The following is a 20293-nucleotide window of genomic DNA, read 5'->3' as shown; positions in this document are numbered from 1 at the left end:
TGTTTCTTCTGATAAACAACAAACACCTTTGTATATTGGAGAAAAGATTAAAAACGGTTTTGTTAATTTTATGACACACATTTTTGGAAATTAGGTAGAATTTTGAAATACAGATACAATTATGATCAAAATTTATTTAATTAATTATATTACTAAATTCTTAACATCTTTAAGCTGTTCTTTTTGTTTTAAATGCTATTTAAAAAGGTTTTTTCACCATTATATCATTGTGTAAATATTTTGTTGGCCATGAAACGACTATTGTCTCAAATATGCGCAATTTTGTTTAAATAGCAGCAATTAAATTTATTCCCATAGGACAATCAAGTAGTCAAATTATGACTGGTGCATTTTTTTTAAGAACTAACATTTAACTAGGAAAACGTCATACGTCTTAATCTAAAAATAAACGGTGACCGAGCGCTTCAAAGAACATCAAGGCGAATTAACGCGGTCCCGTCCGACGTTTGCAACACCTCCTTGACGCAATCACTTTCTCTGCATACGAGCGGGGGCGAGTCCTTAAGCAGACATATGGTACGAATTGTGGCCCCATTACCACCCTGAAAGCACTCCAATTGTTCTCAGCTTCAACAGGGTCATTCAGATTCTATTCATGCAACTATCTCTGTTTTTATTCGAGTGCCATCCGAAATTTTCCTTTATTTTTCTTAGCGTTGGCGTGTGTTAATTTTTGTTAGATGCGTGTAAAGTAGTTCCGCGTGGGTATAAAAAGATTTACCGTTGTTTGTTTTTCTTAATAGGAAACATATGTTCGCAGAGATGAAAGTCTGTATCCAATATAGTAGTCTTGTTATGAAATATCAAATACGTAACGATCATCCGGTAACGAGAGGTATTATGTTTTAATATCGTCATAGCAGTAACCTTTGTTAACAGCTAGGATTTAAATATTTATGAGCAAATCGAAGGTCTCTTTGCCCACATAGACGTGCTCTTGCTAAACAGATTGGCACGAATTTTTTTGTTTGCCTTTGTCTCTTTTTTCAATACAGGAATGTTATTTGAACGTCAAAAACTGATTTGTTTATTTTGTTATACGTAATTTACAGTGCAAGAAGTTTTCCGATGTATAAGTTATATTAAACGCGTTTACAGTAATCTTTTTCATATTTTTCAATTAAATTTAACACAACTTGCACCGGACCTAGTTATTCTGCTATTATATGGATTTGCATGATAATATTTTTTACCTTTTATATATTTGCAGCTTTAAAATTTATTTTTTGAATTGAATTGTTGAATTATTAAGAGTTTTTGGAAAACAAGTGAAAGAATGTGGGTATTGCGATGCGACAAACTTAGATTATTTACAATTTACTAAACTACTTCTACAAATAAGTTAATGACATTTATAATAATTGCTGAAACAAAATTTTTAATTTTTTTCTGAATTTCCTCAAATTGCCATGTTATTGAACAAACAATTTTTTTTTGACGCTCTGTATCTCAAGAACCAAGCCATGTTTATATGAATTTTTTATCTTAAAATTAGTTAAAGAATTTCCTTTTAAAGTTTGTACAGGTACTTAATAACCACCCTGTATATTAAATTGTCGTTGGTAGGTACCAACTAAGTAGTTCTTTTTTATAAATTTCAGAAAAGGAACTGTTTTTTTGTTTTTCTCTTCATTGTAAGATTCGATACACCTTTTAATTTTTTTACTTGTTCTCTCGCTCGTACAACGTTTCTCCATTAACATCAAAAGCGCTTCTTTTGTGGCATTCCCATTACAACAGATAATACGAGTGTGTGTAAACATGTTTAATTTTCATCTTAATAACCAAATAAACACCCGAGGATTCCAAAAGACATGAAGTGAGGCTCTCGGGAACAAAGCTGTTAAAGCATCGACTCGAATCTTTATTTGAACTTCAGCTTAGGCTGTTTCAGTTCAAGTCTGCCGCCTCGATCCATCTCAATTACCAATTCCAGTTCTTTCGCGAATTAAAATCAAGTGCCACTTAAATATTAGGACCGCGAAACGGGTTTTTTGGCAGTAGCAATGAAATTTTTCCGTGTGAATTCGACAATTAAACATTTTTATGAGGTGGGAGCCCACATTTTCCCATAAGTTATAAAATGCCTTGAATTAAATGGTGTGGACTTAGAAATATGATTTTTTTTTAATTTGTCATTAAACGTGATTCATCAAACCTGTTCACTAGCTACAGGAATCGATTTGAATAAAGTATGTACAAACGGTAACAGGAATTAATAGATACAGTAAAAAAGTGGTATAGTAAGTCCAGGAAGAAAACAGACGTCTGTAATATTTAAATGACCATTATAAGCGATATCTTATGACAGTAATTATTATAATTACGAAAAGTTTCGAGAAAGTTGACACATACGGAGATAGATGTGTCTATTAAAAGGTTTCTTTAATCAATGAAAAACGCTTGAAGAAACATCGTTTTATGTTTTATTGGGCTGTTAAACTAAGAACTGGTAATGGCATTTTAGCAGTTTCTTTTATAATTACGTATACGAAGGAAAAGTTCGCTGTCGAATCGTTCATTGAAATCTCGAAGCGCGCCGTAAGAATTAGGCAATACCTTAATATACACGTTAGTAGAAACATGACATATAGTAGGATTTTGGATTGAAGGATGCCAGGATGATTTTGCTCGCATACACCCGAAGTTCTCCGGGCCCCACACTCAGAATCCAAGCAGGAGAAGTAGCAGAAGTCCGCTGATTAGCACAAAGTTCAATTTAGGTCGCCAGATTTCTCTTACGCTCAACAGTTCAAGAGTAATTGTTAGTTCTGCAGGCTAATCGACGTGTTTTCCCAACAAGACACAAACACTACACCACTAGGTCTTTCCGTTTCACAAACGTTTAGCTCAAAGCACTGTCACTGAGTTAGTCCAGCATGGGGCGGTATGAGAGCAATTCGGGTCGAGCAGGTCGGAGTTCAGGAAGGGTTAGTAAGAAGACTTCTTGGACTTACCAGTCGCCATGGCTGTATCTGCCAGGGCTATAAGTGGCCCTATCACTCCACTTTTAAAGTTAGGGCACTGCTACTCACTTCAAAGTCTTAAGATAGACTGGCTGGCTTGAGAGCATCGGCGTCTTGGGTGCTCGGCGGCCATGAGAGGGGGCCCGCGATTGGCTGGCCGGCGAATATGTGAGAACCGGCGGAGTCAGTCACTCCGTTTCTGCAACTCGCGACTCGAATTCTCTCTCTTGTTATGGTCAGCGGGCCCGGCGAGTACGTGGACCATGACTCCGGAGGTATCTCGCTGTGAGTTATGAATGGCATCTCCTGCGGGCCGAGGATTTGCTCTCGTAGGATGGATCTATAAGGGAAATTGCTGCTGTAGACTCGAAAAATTCAGCTTGTTGTAGAAGAATGCTGGAACACAAAGGCCAGGAAGTTCTGGAATTGGATTGGAATCGTAACTGTTAATCATTACTCTCAAATTCCTTAGAATGTACTAGAAGGACATTGGTAAAAATTCTGGAGTATTGGAGAAATGCAGATGACTTTCTCTCTTGGAATCATATTTGTTGACAATTACGTTCAAATTCCTTAGAAAATTTGCGTCACAAAGCTGTTAATCTTAAAAATGAATTATGGAAATACTAGAAGAATGTAACAGGAAGTTCTGTAATCGTAGAGGAATTCGGATGGTGTTTTCCTCGGTGTTTTCTATTAAAATCATGTACTTTATGCCCAAATTCCTTAAAAATTTTGCTGTTAGACAGAAATAAATGAAAATTACTAGAACAATGCTCCAAAGACAAACAAATCTGGAATTATAGAGAAATTTTATTGACTTTATTGAAATCATGTTAGTTGATCGGCCATTCCTTAAACATTTCGTGTTATAACTTTCTTGTTACACTTAAAAAAATGAAATGAGATATGGAAAATACTAAAAGGATATGACAGAACAAAAAAAAGGAAGGAGTTCTAGAATTCTTGTTCGATTCTGACGATGATGATTTTTTTGTATTGGAATTATGTTTGTTGATCAGTATGTCTAAATTCTTTAGAAAATTCTCGTCACAAACTGTAGGATTGAAAAATACTAGAGGAATGCTGTAAAACGAAGCAAGATATTCTGGAATTGTTGAGAAACTTTGATGACTTTCATTTCTAGAATCATGTGTGTTGATGATTATGTCTAATTTTCTTAAAAATTCCTCTTAAAAATTTGTTGTCAAATTGAGATCTGCAAAACAATAGAAGTCTATTGCAAAATAAAAGCTAAGAGTTCTGGAATGTCGACAAATTCTAATGACTTTCTGTATTGGTATCATGTTTATTGATCATTACGTCCAAATTCTTTAAAAAATTCGCGTTACAGATTTGTCGTTAATCTTAAGTAAGAAAATAGTAAGGATATTGTAATATAAATGTTCTGGAATTGTAAAAAAATTCTGAGACATTATTGGAATATGTTAAAAATTTCACCCACAATCCTTAATACTTCGCATTGCAAATTTCTTGTTAAACTTAACAAACATAATGTGGAAAATACTGGAAGGATCTTACAAAAAAAACAAGAAGTTCTGAAATTATGGACAATTCTGATGATTCTATGTATTAGAATTGCGTTTATTAACCATTACACCCAAATTCCTTAAAAATTTCGTTACAAATTTTGTTGATCCTAAAAACTGGAATGTGGAAAATACTAAAAGGATGCTTTAAAACGAATTAAGAAGCTCTGGGACTGTCGAGAAATCCTGGAAATTCTTTCTTTATCGGAATTATGTTAGTGATCGTTACTTCCAAATTTCTTAGAAAATTTCAATTTCTTGATCTGTTAATTGAAATCATAGTTGCACATTACACCATAAATCCTTTCTTAGAAAAAATGAGATATGGAAAACACCAGACGTATGCGGTAAAACAATGAAGAAAATATGAAAGGATAAAAATCACGATGACTTTTCCAATTAGAATTATATTATTTGTTTATCAATAGATTCCTTTCTTAGGAAATTGGCGTTAGCATTTTATTATTAGAATTTACATAATTTCTGTATAGTTTAAAAAAATTCAACAAAGTTGATTGATCAAGTCGTTCAAGACTTAAATCATCCATTTGTCTAATAAATATGACGCAGAATAAATATATAACTTTACATGTGAAATTTCTCACAGGGCAAAATTTAAGAAAAAATATTAATTTATTTGATTGTAATGTTTTAGTAATTCAAATATTTTTAGATATTTGTAAATACATATAGTACTTTTGAAATTGGTTACCCATTATTTTAAATAAAGAAACACATTATTTCCATAAAGTACCTACCTCCCTACCCATAAATTACCCTTTTTCTCCTGTTTTTTAAAATTTGTGTAAAAGATGAAAAAAAAAATCCGAAAAATTGCGACAGCATGTTATAGGAAATTTATTCCAATTTTCGAAACTGCCCACGCCGAGATATCGATGATTGAAGACAAAAGGATCCTTTTCCATTAAAAGTCCGATAATTCGATGGAAAATGGTCGTATCGAAATTTAAAAAAACAGGAAATAATCAAGCTATCTGACCCATGCAATGGCTAGCTGAAAAAATTTTTTCAAAGTCTGTGGACGTGGAAATTTTTTTGTCGCGCTATTTCTTAGAATTGCATGATAACCGAAGCTCCTAAAAAATTTCAACCGAAAGATCTAAAAACTAGAATCTTGGAGCTTGAAAATGCCTTTTTTAAATCCCGATACGAACATTTTTCACCTAAATAGTCTGTCAAAAATCAAGGGAAAATTTCGGAAATTCTTTTGACCCTTTAATTGTTTGCATTAGTGTAGATACAATTTTAAATACTATTTTGTTATTAAAAGTTCAATAAAATCATTGACAAAAATTCCTGATTTCCCAAAACAAATCGAAAACTAAGCCGTTTAATATACCTGTGGTTTTTGAATAGCGAAAATTATTTACTACCCAATAACAAATATCTGTAAAATATGCATACATATACTCATAAGTAATGCTTAAATTGTCAGATATTGCGACTAGACGAAATTGCATGTTTAGCTCGGAACCCCCTTCCCTAACGACACGTCCTATCGCGTTGAGTATTATGGCAAGGCAATTATTTCCCTACACGAAACAGTTATTGTCTTATTATCCATGAAATACGTTACATACGGCAATAAAAACATCGAAACGGTCCCCACATATTTCCATACGAATAAATAATACCGACGCAACTATTAAAATTGATGAAGCCTTAAAATCCCCATTGATTTACGACCGTATACGGGCCGCTTACGCTGATTTCTTGCTACATGCAGTGAATGTAATGCAACAATCAGGCGTTGTATTATAATTTTTTAATGGAACTTAGACATCGTTAGCAGCGTGTTCCAACCTCGCAAAAAATGTGTTGTAAACGTCCCACTCAAATCGCTAATGTACAGTAGCGATGCTTGGTGATTTTTTATATCGTGTACTTACGACGTTCGGAAGTTAAACTCGAGTATTTTTAGTTTGACAAATTATATACGCGTGATGGTATTAACGTATGTTTAGTGCTGTTGCAACCAGCATGGAAAATTGAGCAAAGATTAAGTGTTAAAATGTGTTTATTCATACCAAAGGCGATTTGATAATCATATACGTTGTTGATAGAAACATATCACAACATGTTTTCTCTAAGGCACGGCCGGGAGATTAATAAATAACACGTATTTTCTTGGTTTTATTCCAACTTTTCTACTTTTATTTGTCTTCTCATAATACATAATACCATGGATAGAGAACGCTCTCTCTGTATCCATCTTCTTCTTCTTCTTATTCTTACATTTAACGCCGGCAAAGGGCGGTCAAATTTGAATATTAGGTAATAAATGCTTACAATTCTTGATTTTGAATTTAGAAGAAAAGTAAATAATGTTGTAGCTGTAAATTAGGACGTTTTTAATAATGGTACTACCGTTGTTCATAGAAAGCATTAAAATTATTTTTTTTAATAGAACACCCTGTATAGAGAATGCAATTTTAGGGTTACACTGACAAGTTTTAAAGGGTTTGACCCATTAGCTCTAGTTGAAGGTCAGTTCAAGGTCAAATGTAGAGAACCAATTGCCAACAAAGTGAACCTACATATCGATATGTTTTTGGGACCAATGACTCCGAATCCGGTGTCCGTTTGACCCGATCAGGTCTGGGTTAAGGTCAGTTGAAGGTCAAATGTAAGAAATCAATCTCCAGCAGTGTAAATCAATGTATCTATACGTTTTTGGAGGCGCTAAATCCGAATTCTGGGTCCGTTTGACCCGATTAGCTCTGGTTGAAGGTCAGTTCAAGGTTAAATGTATAGAATCAATTGCCAACAAAGTAAATCCATATATCTGTATGTTTACGGGGTTGCGAAATTCGAATCTGGTGTCCGTTTGACCGGATTAGGTCTGCTAAACTCAAAACAATCAAGCATTTAAGCCTATTAAAATTTGAGTAACAAATAAGATTAAAGAAAGAAAGCTTTAACTCTGAGCCCGTGGCTCTCGAGCTAATTGTTTTCAGATGACAAAATTCTAGTATGAAATCAAATTTAATTAAATATGCTTTAAACCAATGCGTCAGTTAATGCTACATGTACATTAATTTACATAGAGTCCGTGTGTCGATTGAAAACATATTTTCAAGACAAGAGGTTTTTTGCCTTGATTAATCACATAGAATTACTCTATATCACTATTATGGATTCGAGACTACTGCTCACTTTTGTGGTATTGAACTATTTTATTGTCAAAAGATATACGAAATGAATTTCATTTACGTTTTCTCGATTTCAATGGTAAATATCGTTTTATCGACCAGTAGTAATCGGCTAACATTGATACCAATACCTCATTTCCTTAATATCTTTTTGAAATCTTTCTCCTTGCTCCTCACTCTAATCACCCAAATTTTCTGGGAAATTATCTAAATGAGTGTGTAATGAGATGAGGTTCATTAAGCAACCTAGGTGTTCGTTAAATGATCACATATTTGTTACTAAAATTAAGTAGCATGTTATGTTTTAAGGAACTAATAAAAATTTTTCTAGGAAATCGAGAGCTCAAACTATAAAGAAGTAATATCGAATTTGGCAGAAAACTTTAAAAATCTAGGCATAAATACTTAACTTGAGTGACCCTAAAAATGTAGAGATATATTGGTTTATTGTCGGTTCATAACCGCACGGTTTAAGGCGTCAGTACTTAAATCGATGTGTGCTATCTGCCTGCCCGGGTTTCGAATCCCGCGGCCGGTAGACCGTAGATTAGCTATGCTTGTACGGAGGATTGGCACCTTCTGTGTAGGTATGGTAGGGTGGAAGAATGTTGGCTTGGAACAATGTTAGAGATTGACACCGGTTAGCATTTGACCACCCCCCTAATTAAGGAGGTTTTCCAAGTTTCCCTCATTCCTGCACTGAATGGTGGTTAGGACCTACCAACATAAGTCGTTCCTGGGCGCAAATGCGGCCTGTTTAATAATAATATGCCGCCTCCTCTCCCGCACAAGTCTCCGACTTCTGGGCTAATTCTCGTAATTAGAANATAATCATGGGTGAAAATGTTATTATTGTTGTTGTTCTCCCGAAATCTCAACTTTAGCTGGATAGCCTCCCGTATTATGGGACTCCAGTACCTTACCTATTATTATTATTATTGTTGTTGTTCTCCCGAAATCTCAACTTTAACTGGAAAGCCTCCCGTATTATGGGACTCCAGTACCTTCCCTATTATTATTGCTATTATTATTATTATTATTATTATTATTATTATTATTATTATTTTTATTATTATTACTACTATTACTATTATTATTATTATTGTTGGCAATTGATTTCCTACATTTGACCTTGAACTGACCTTAACTCAAATCTAATTGTGTAGTCGGACACCGGATTTGGATCCAGCAACCCCAAAAACATATATGTAGATATATGGGTTTACTTTGTTACATTTAACCTTGAACAGATCTTCAACCAGAGCTAATCGGGTCAAACGGACCATTAATTCGGATTCAGCGATCCCAAAAACGTATAGATTCATTGGTTTACTTTGTTGGCAATTGATTCTCTACATTTGACCTTGACGCAGACCAGATCGGGTGAAACGGACGCCGGATTCGGATTCACCGACTTCAAAAACGTATAGATGTGTAGGTTTACTTTGTTGGCAATTGATTCTATACATTTAACGTTGAATCGACCTTCAACCAGATCTAATCGGATCAAACGGACCACGAATTCGGATTCAGCGATCCCAAAAACTTGTAGATACATTGGTTTATTTAGTTGGCAATTGATTCTTTACATTTCACCTTGAACTGACCTTAACGCAGACCTGATCGGGTCAAACGGACGCCGAATTCGGATTCACCGACCCCAAAAACGTATAGATATGTAGGTCTACTTTGTTGGCAATTGATTCTCTACATTTAACCTTGAATTGACCTTCAACCAGAGCTAATCGGGTCAAACGGACACCTAATTCAGATTCAGTGATTCCAAAAACATATAGCTACCATGGTCTTTCGGACCTCCCACTGTTTTTTGTGGGGCTGTGTTATTGTCAAAAACATTAAAAAAAAATTAGAATGGTTTTAAAAGAAATAAGCTGGAATAATTGTATTGCAGATGATTCAGGTTTTATGGATAAATCAACAAGGTCCAATAGCACGACCATCGCGTTCCCCAGATCTAAATCCTTTGGGCTTCTATTTATGGAAACATATGAAGCAGCTTGTCGACCATGTTGAAATCACTGTCAGCAGTTACTTGATACAGTGATAGTCAGATAAGAAATTATCCAAATCTCGTGTGTCAAGTGACAGAATCTGTATATCGTCGATGTGAGGCTTGCAATCGAGTCGAGGATGGACATTTTGAACAATTTTTGTGGTCTTAAAATTGTTAATTTGGTTAATAAAGGTGAACTAATGTTTAAACTTTAAACACAAATAATAATAATTATTAGTATTATGAATTGGAATCATATAAGAAAAAATTGAAATTAACCCATCTGTCAAAATTTGTCAAATCATTCTTTGCTGCACAAATATTAAATTGGTTTCCGCAAACTTTATGATATTCATGCGATATGTTAAGTAGTGAATTCAACACAAGGATTGGAGGAAAAGTCATACACAGCATTGACACTGACGGACCTAACTAACGCTTTCGATTATGTATCTCATAGCTTGCTTGTAGTTAAGTTTAATTTTACCTACGTAATCGTGAACAATTCGTATACATTAATAGTAAAAAGTCTTATTTTAAAATAATTGAGCTTGTAGTTCTACAAAATTCCACAAACACCTTACTTTTTATATTAATAAAGTGACAAATTTTACGTCTGAATACGTAATCAGAAAATTCTTCCTGTATGACCTTGCAGGTTATTTGGAGGTCAAAGTAATTTTTCTCTGAATAACATGACAAAATTGCTTTAAGCAAAATTTGTAGGATTCTCAATGATAAATTAGATAGTCACCTTGGATTTGAACTTCACCGTAAGTTGGAAGGTCAAACTAAGGTCAACTTATTATCAAATAGAATAAGCTATTTTTTATGCCTGTAACTGAGACGGCGCCAAGTTTTATGTCAGAATCTGGGATCAAAGAATTATTCTAGGATGTCCTTCCAGGTCATCTGAAGGTTAAACTGATTTTCCACAAAAAATAATAGTAAATATAAAAGTAAAAGAATTTAATAGACATTTTCAATTAAAACTATTAGTATGTTGATGGCAATTTTGAAATTTAACACATTGTCAGGTTAATAATTAAAATTTGATAATTAGGGCATGATGAAGGCTAATATGTAACCATCTGTTATGTCAAATCCAATGTCATTATTTAATTTGTCATTCAAAATCGACAGATATTCACGTATTTGTGATGTTTCGAGATATTTGCATATTTGTGAAGTTTTTAAAAAGTTTGAATACCCTGTACCTCGAAAAATAAGCAGTTTTGGACATACGTTTTATTTTTATTTAAAAAGACTTGAATAATGACTCCCTTTATTATTGGAAAGTACACAACGACCACCCTGTATAACATCTGAAAGATAATAAAAAAATATAGTGACACAAAAAAATTAACAATGACTAATATCTTATTCTTAGGAGAACATGGAACGAAAATCCGTCGACTTCAGATAATTTTCTACCCACACAGATGATTCTACATGCTAATTCTTGCGCGAACGCCATCGAATCCTCCTCTACTGACTCCACTTTGCCGTTATAATAAACTCTAAATCAATTTGACTCTGTTATTAAAACTCAAAAGCTTTTAGAACTGCCGTAAATAATATTTTACTGCTGCGCTTCTATTAAATTTTAATACAGGCAAATATTAATAAGTAATATAAGAAGCCCTGTATGACAGTGATTTGTGTAAGTACATAAGAGGCGTAAAAGCGTTGGTTCGATAACTGATATAATAAACACTAACGAAGCAGTAAGTATTAGGGACACTGAGAGAACAGTTCATTTAATCAAAACACCATACAGTATGAGGCAAACGAAATGAATAAATCTTTTATTTCGTAAATCCGTGACTTTGGACAGAAATCCTGAAACAAGTCAATTTTTGTTTTTAAAAGTAGTTCTGCGAAATATTTTTTTACATGTGACGTCATCTGTGTGACATGGTATTGATGCTTTTTTTAAATACCAATACAAAGACAACTCACGACAAGCATAGAATGGGGTGTAGTCACTCGATAATGAAGACGTTTACTCCGATTTAGGTACAAATGTACCAAATACGAGCTTATTTGCAGAATTTATTTAACGGGTACCTATGTTTGAATGAAAGTACTCAGTTTTAGTTCAAATATTATCACAAATGAGTAAAATTATCAAAATGCTCAATACTAAGTGAAAATGTATTCACACCGTACCTTTATGCTTTCAATCACACCAATTTTTTACAGTATCCGTGGCTTTTTAAGATTCCCGGTTAGAAATCTATTATTTTATTTTCCAAAAGTAAACGAAACAAAGGGAATGAAACACACATTGTAAGTTTCTTACTTGATTTTTTGCTTTTTTAAAAACGTAAATGTACTATCAAGAAGGCTACATTCAAATCGACTTAATTCATGTTTCTGTCAAATAGTTAGTGCTGAAATTATTTAAAAATGTTTTTTATCAACATGAAACGGAAAGAATTGAAATTCTAATAATGGTTGTGTGTGATACACAACCAGAACTCAGAGGGAAGTTTGTGTAATTTATTTAATAACACATACCCCAACCGAGAACCAATTTCTTAGTCAAGCAATAAGTATTGAAAAAAAGTTTAGAGTAACGAGTCATGCAAAGTACCTCCCTAAAAGTAGCAAAAAATAGGAAACTAGATGTTCTACTAGCATTTCAAGAATATCACCATACCATTTCACTGAAAGTAGCATTAGATAATAACATGGAACATTCAACATTTCTTAAAATACTATAGAAAGAAAAGTGTCATCCTAAGAAATTACCTTATAGCAGTTTTTTGAAAACGATTTTTATAAACAAGTTGAATTTTGTTAAATTTCAATGGTAAAATTAACCAAAAATCCGATGTTATTAAAAAGACTCATTTATTACAAAGCTACATATTTTCTCCTAGATAATCGTGTAAACTGTCAATCTTGTCGATATTGGGCAACTGAAAATTCACATTGGATGCAGGAGTCATACTCAATATCCAGATAAAATGAATGTTTGGGCCGAAATAATAAATAATAGTATCATAGGGCCATCCTTGCTACATAGATCCTTGCTATAGGCCGTTTCTAAACATAAATGATTTGTGGCTTCAGCAAGATGGGGCACCCCCACACTATCCTGTATTAGTAAGAAACTACTTGGACAACGTCTTTCGAGATGGATAGGGCGAAGGGATTAATTGAATGGCCACTTAAGTCTCCAGATTTAACTCCTCTAGATTAGTTTTTATGGAGAAACTTACAAAGTAAGGTATACTAACATAGACCACAAAGTCTAGATGTAATAAAAGAACGCATTCGGATGGAGATGGCGCAAATAACTCCGTAAGATATAGACAAAGTTCGAGAAGAGTGTACTGCTCGTCTCTCTCACTGTTGTATAGCTGAGGGTCGTCAATTTGAACACCTATCATAACATGGGTCATTAAAAATACATTTTTTGTTGTAATTTTAGAATTTTTTATTTGACACTACAAAATTCTATTACATAAACTTACTGAAATTGTTGAACAGAGAATTTTTAAAAAACATCAATGACGTCATCAATATTACGTAAATGACGTCACATTTAAAACAAATATTTCGCAGAACGCACTTTTAAAAACAAAAATTGACCTGTTCCAGGATTTTTGTCAAAAGGCACCGACTGGATGAGTGCCTCAAAAGTCATGCGCATTTCGGAAACAGGCAATTTTTGGAAAAATCGCTCGGATAGATCAATTTTTTTTTCTGGGGCATAAACTTCGGTGATATTCAATTTTCAAAAATGTAACCAATGGCTGCGGGAGGGGGATAAGGTTGCGTTCTTTAAATTGCAACCACCTTTTTTTATTGGACCGTATGAATGCTTAGGTCTTTCTGATTAATTTGATGTGCCACATGTAGGGGGTTGGTCTGGAAAATTTCGGAAAAATCGAAAAAAACGTAAACTCTTATTTATTTTTTTCGAATATGTCAACATATTTTATTGAAATAGCTCTTTTTATTTGATTTTAATTAATCAAATTTTAAACTGCCGATCGCTTGCAGCTCAACAATAATCCAGCCTGTCGAGAAACTCTCTCTGCACATTCCTGATTGTTTCAGGTGGTATTTGCCTGATGTCATGGCGAATGCGATGCTTCAGGTTTTCAATGTTGTCCGGTCTCTCACGATATACCTTGCTTTTCAAATACCCCCCCCCCACAAGAAAATGTCAAGTGGGGTTAAATCGGGAGACCTTGCCGGCTACTCAAATATCTAAAATTTTGTATATAAAGTTTATAAAAAAAATAATTTCCTTACCATTGCGCCGTGATCTAGTCAGTATGAACGTTTAAAAATTGGTCAAATATTTTCCATGGCCCACTCGATTCGGTTGCTGGTCCTTTTTTCTTGGTCAACCGAAGTATTTTCATTAGTTTTGGTTCACGATTCTCATTATACGTCAGAAAATATGCCGAATGGGTTTCAGAGAAGCCATCAGTACATGAATCCTTTCCGTTTCTTTCGCGGATATTGACAAATTAAGATCTTCGTCTGGCTAAAGCGTAGAAGAACAAGCGGCGCAGGTAATGTCAAAGTTAATAAAGCGTTATACCGGTAAGTCGTATAATAAATGTAATGATAATTTTAATTACGACTTTACTGATGGGAGGCAAGCTTTTTCTCTTTTATTGTGATGATATTAATTTGATTTGCTTTAAGGCTTAAGTTAGCCGTAAAACACGACGTTTGTGTTGGTATATACAGAGTGAACACTAATAAATTGCCTACTTAATTCATAAAAACTTGTTTTTTTTTCAGATTAAACATTTTCGATTGTATTTTACAAAATTTTTGTACAGCTTCTCTATTCTTGAAATGATTTTATTCAAAATGATGTTTAGATATGGTCGACCACTTTGGTCAATATTGACAGTAATTAAACATGTTTCAAGTACGGAATTGACCTAGGCTCTATTGTTATCCGCAGCAACCGTTAGCGCATCCTTAAGCTATTCGTCTTTGTCCTAGCGTCCGAGTAAAAAAGCAAACGAATGCCTTGGCAAGTTTAGCATTTCCTGTATTTGACGTTTTAATACGTTTCATGAAATATATTAACCGTCCACTGTAATTAAATTAATAATGTAAAAACGTCTAACCTCAAGATGAGATTTAAACAAAATGATGTCATACGCTAGCATCACTGTTGTTGACAGTAAATCAATTAATTTATTTGTTTTGCAATAACATCTGCAGGCGCCATGAAAAAGGGATTTTTATTTGATTTTTCTCGTTGTTGCTGTAAAACGCAATTCAGCAGCAGGAAAATATGGGATACACTAGGTTGATACAATTAAAATGAATCTTTATTAATCTTAATAAATTTTAAGTAAAGTAGAAATAAGTATAGTCCGTACAACATTTGTTGAGATAGAATTCCCAGAAGACCTCTGCGTCACTATCTTAGAATTAACCGCATTCGACACCCGAGGTAAAAAAACATTAGCGGAAAATTTCATGGTAGGTCGCGGTAAATTGTTACAGTAGTTCCGATAACAGAACTTTATTGGCTTGTTCTTTTCTTGGAGTTCTTATCTCAATAAAATAAATATCGAACGGATGATACAAAAGCTGCTAATAAAAAAGTGCGTGTTTAAAAAGAAAGGTTAATGTGAAATGGCAAATATGTTATGAATAGAATCAGATAGGTAAAAATAATAGAAAAATTGGCATTAACCTTGACATTGTCATTTCAAAAAATAAATTTCTCTAAAATTTTTTAATTTTATGTACAGAGTGAATCTTAAAGTTTACATGTTACGATTTTTTTTTAGATATCAAATTAAATATGCAGTGTTGCCGCCATTGGATATAACTGTCAAACTCTAACTTTTTATATAAATAGGAAGAAAAAATTTACGGAATTCCCCATCAAGCGAACTTGTGACACATTGGAAATGAACGTAGTTATAATGCAAAAAATAAATTCACATTACTGGTATAAAAATGAATTTATTTATGTATTCATACAAACACTGAGAGACAAATTAAGTGACAACTTAGTAAGATAAACTCAAAATTATTATGGTTATGTCATATTTTAAAAGTGGCTCTAGAATATTTAAATCATTTTACGATTTCTAACGTACAAAGTGGGAATAGGGTTTTGTCAGTTTTGTTGCTTGTTTGTAGCTCGAAAACTATACCACCCTGTATATATTATCCACTTAGGTACCCCAGAATCACAAAACAGCTATGAAAATAAGCCGTAAACGCTACAGCCGTCATAACTGCATACCCTTATCGGCATATCAATACCATTCTACCAAGTCATAGGTACAAATTTTCACTTCTTTGCATTTGAAAAACTAATTTATCCGCTACCCTATGTGCCTCCTGCCACCTCCATAGTCATGGAATGCACCACTTCTATTCGACGTAGCTACTCTGGACCAACTTACACAATGACATCAAAATCAGTCCGATAGAACCAGTCCTCTGTCGAGCGGTTGCGACCAAACATTTGTTACACTTTGAAAGGTCCTTAAACTAAAAGTTTTCTTGAATGATCTTGCTTCATCCCATTGTCATTCCTATCAATGGTTCTCGGCAATACTTCATGTCTTCGTTATTCACGTTTAGCTTATAAACTCGATATTCTCATGATTTTAGAGACAAAATTCGTATGGCCCAGTCAAATTTAATATTGTTATCCTGTTTTAAATTGATTTTTTAATCTGGTGCAGTTTATTTGCTATGAAAACCAGTGAATTGTTGAATTTTGGGGAGGAAAGATTGTAATAATTTTAGCTAATAATCTATTTTTCGAATAAAAAAGTAATAGTTAGATTTGCTTTTTAAATAGAGCAGTTTAAACCTTATGATAGTACTTACTTGTTGAAATTATTTTTTAAATCATTTAGAAATTTATTTATTTCAAAGCTTGAATTGGGTTTAAGGTCACTGTATAAACTAATTTTGAATCAGTCTTAAACCCAGTTATTATATTTTAAACTAGATCACAATGCATTATATTTAAATTTAATGAAATTGAGAGTTGAATGTCTTATTCTAAATAATTTTCTTGCCACTTGAGTTTGCAGATTCTCGGTGTACAAGCATAAATGATTATCTTCCGTATAGACAGAGGTTCTCAAAATGTATGTGCGGGTGGATGAATTAAAAAATATAGCTGAATTTCGTGATGGTCTTAGGCTTGTCCATACTTATGTTATTATTACAAATGTAAGTAGGAGATAAATATTTTAAAGTTTTCAACATTATTTAATAATTTTAATATATCATGCATATATTAGTTTATCAGTATTGTTTGGATAAATTATGTTTTATTTTAGATAATATTTATTAATTATGTCATTTATGAAGTTTCTTTAGCGCTGGTATCAAAGAGTACACTTGTGTCATTTGATATATTTTTTAATATAAATTACTTTTAGCAATGCAAAAAAATACAAAAAATAATTAAGAAATAATAGAAGTAATTGCATAATTGAAAAAGTATTTTCAAAATATTTCTTGTTTTCTTCTTCGTTCAATTTTAACTTATTTCCCAGAAAAAAAAAATGGAATTTCTGATACAAATGGAGCATAATTTGATTAAAACGTGCCGATGGTTTTTGCTAAGTTGGAAACATCTTCCAAATATTGGCCAATTATTATCTCGTTATGATTTGTTAAAAACAATAAAAACCTTGACGTGTTTTCCCGTTTTAGTCGACGATTCGAACCAAGGTATTTCGGTTGGTTAATGCAGAACAGCTTTACACAATTGCAGGCAAATATTTTGATAGCATTGAAGATACCACTTAAGCTCATCGCCAGCAATTTGTACAATTGTTCTAATAATGAAGCAAACAGGACGAATGTGAGAGTGAACTCTAGAACCGTGTACATATTTAACTAGGCTTGTTTGTTCGTCGACTACCTGATGGTTTTAGGAATGCCGTTGGTTGAAGGAACAACAGTATTTAGTTAAAAAAATCCCTTGTAGTGATTGTTTAATTACTTGTAGATATTCAACGCCGTTTTATTTCTAACCTTCACACATATACCGATGTTCGTCTAAAAAATATTAATATGCAATAATTATAAACGTCCTTAAGGATAATATTAATGGCACTTACCTAAAGGATTTTCCTTGTAGACAAGAATAACCGCTTATCTTTTAATAGCTCTTTTCTCTTAAAGCTGACTCATTAAACTGTCGATTAATATTATATAAATTTCTTGCATTTCGTATAATTTTCAGTCATCCTGAATCTGTTTGTTTATTCTAACGTGATTGCACATTATTGCCTAGATTTGCGCATGATATCACTTCAGAGGTGTCAGATGTCAGATATGTCGTTTGATAAAGCAATAAAACGAATTGATATCTATTTACGTATTAAAAATTCAGTCAAATTAAATAGATGCAATATGTGGACTGTTCCGTAGCTAAGGCACAATATAAACAATAAAACTATAATATGTATTTAAAAAACGTACTTATATTCAGTTATTAGCTTTCATATTTTTACAAAAAAAAAAATCAAGTTCAAATAATATTCTATACCAGAAGTGTGGATATGCAAAAGATATCTAATCACACAGACAATATTCCTAGCTACTGATATTGCAGCAAACCGCTCAATAAATTATCCAAAATAAAAATAAAAATGATATGCCTAAATATTATTATGTATGTATGTAAAAACCCATATTATTAAATAATTAAATATTGTTTTTGTTTCTTATATTTTTTGACTATTTTGCTTCTTTTTTGAAAAAAAGCAATATTAAAATCAGGCTTTTTTCAAAAAACATAAGAGAGTAGTAATTTGTAGTTGTTACCGTAAAGTAACACTGGCGTACTATTTTATTTAGAAAAATATGTCATCGATACTCCGTATCTCCGCTACTGGAGTATGTAAATTTTAGAAAAAGCCCTCAGATTTTGGACAATGTTTACATAAATACATGTACCCAATTTCAAATTCACATACTAGTTTTTTAATTATTTAAAAAAATTCTAAATATTTTTTGAAGTTTAACACCTAGTATCTTTTTAACGAAGCGTCCCAGATAAAAACTTTATATATATGAAAGACTCCCCCTAAAATTCACCAAAGAATACGAGGTTTCATTTTTGGTCGCAGTTTGTGAATCACCCTGTATATTATGGTGAATTCTTAAGCATAAAAACTTGCCTCGCTACCCTTCGCTTAAAGGTTGTTGATGCCTTGATTTTTTGTTTTTTTTTTGGATGCATATTAAGGAAACATATTTTATGTCAAAGAATTTTAACGCTACTAAATGCTAATTCTCGTCATCTCTAACGCTTAGATAGAATCTGATTCTAAGCTATTATCACAAATTTTTAAGTATGTAAAGATGTAATTCAAGATTTGCATTTGAAAGTCAACTTTCTTGTCGTTATTGTTATAAAGGTTAAATTACGAAAATGTTAGTCATATTCCTTTTTTAATAACTGTAATACAACATTTCGTAAACAATATTTAAATATGCAGCTTTCTATAAATATTTATAAATATTTAATATGCGTTCCATCTAATTTCATTAAATTTTTAAGTTTTAAAAAGTCTCACACTTATTAACAGACAACCAAAGGCACGTTGCAAAATAAAACCACCTTATTTAACTCTCCATTAAATTGAAAAAAGTGTTCTTAATGTTCCGATAATAAAAACAGATAATGATTTAGTGCTTTTTCGTGTTTCATCTTTTTTCTAATAGCGATGGTTTTTTTACAGAAATTAAAGTAAGTGCAAAAAAGGATCTACTTGAAGCGTCAGTTTAGTTGCTCATTTTTCAGACTTGGCAAAATACCCACTTTGAAAAAAAGTTGGAAACAAAGTAACTTAAATACTATTCACGACACTACCGTTAACTTCGTAAAATTCAGACGGTGACGGTTCCTAGAGGAAGGAATATTATTTAATAAAATAAGCTAGTCTAAATTGATTTTGTAATGAGATTTGCAGTTTAGATATATCGGAGGTAACGATATAATAGCTGTTTGTTACACAAACTGTTTAGATTATTTTCGCTTGTGGCTATTCGGCATAACTTTCTATTGTTCTGTTTCGAGAATAATATGAATAAATTTGCTATAAAGTTGAAGACAAAGTAGCATGACGTGTTTCGCAGTAACTCACCCTTTAATTATTGCAAAACTTGTTCATTATCACATTTTGCCAATTAATAAAGTTAATTGAAAAAAGCAACCGTCTTTGAAATACACTTTCAGTCGAAAAAAGTACACATTATTTTAATTCACATGCATACACCGCTTTGCCTCTTTCTTAATTTGTAAATTTTGGTTTCATGTACTAAGAAACTTGCTTCGGTCCAAACCGCTATTATAATATATGCAATTATATCAGATCCAACGACTGCGACGACTTGTTTTAAACAGTTAGATAATTTTTGGTTAGGTATAACAAAAAAAAACTGACATAATGTTGATGCAACATTGACCGTTGAAGTGTCCCCAGTTAAAATACTGATATGTAGTAAAATTTAATATTTTATGATGTTATAAAATCTGTTATTTTTATTTATGGCAACGTAATATTTTATGGTTCTTCCGAAACT

General features: G+C 32.7%; 1 protein-coding gene across 1 annotated transcript in view; it reads right to left on the bottom strand.

Moving 5' to 3' along the window:
* LOC108910890 (fibrillin-1) overlaps positions 1-3063 on the bottom strand; it is a gene marked incomplete at its 3' end in the record, with an annotated part of 175136 nt that extends 172073 nt beyond the window's left edge. The window contains exon 1 of the mRNA XM_023454907.1: positions 2979-3063. Coding sequence (XP_023310675.1) covers positions 2979-2988 — 10 coding nt within the window. The remainder of the gene's footprint in view (positions 1-2978) is intronic.
* Positions 3064-20293: the final 17230 nt, after the last annotated feature.

The sequence above is a fragment of the Anoplophora glabripennis genome, unplaced genomic scaffold, assembly GCF_000390285.2.
Source record: "Anoplophora glabripennis isolate ALB-LARVAE unplaced genomic scaffold, Agla_2.0 scaffold401, whole genome shotgun sequence".
In the NCBI taxonomy this organism is placed as follows: domain Eukaryota; kingdom Metazoa; phylum Arthropoda; class Insecta; order Coleoptera; family Cerambycidae; genus Anoplophora; species Anoplophora glabripennis.
The sequence above is the reverse complement of the archived record's forward strand: the minus strand, read 5'-3'. Positions and strand labels throughout refer to the sequence as shown.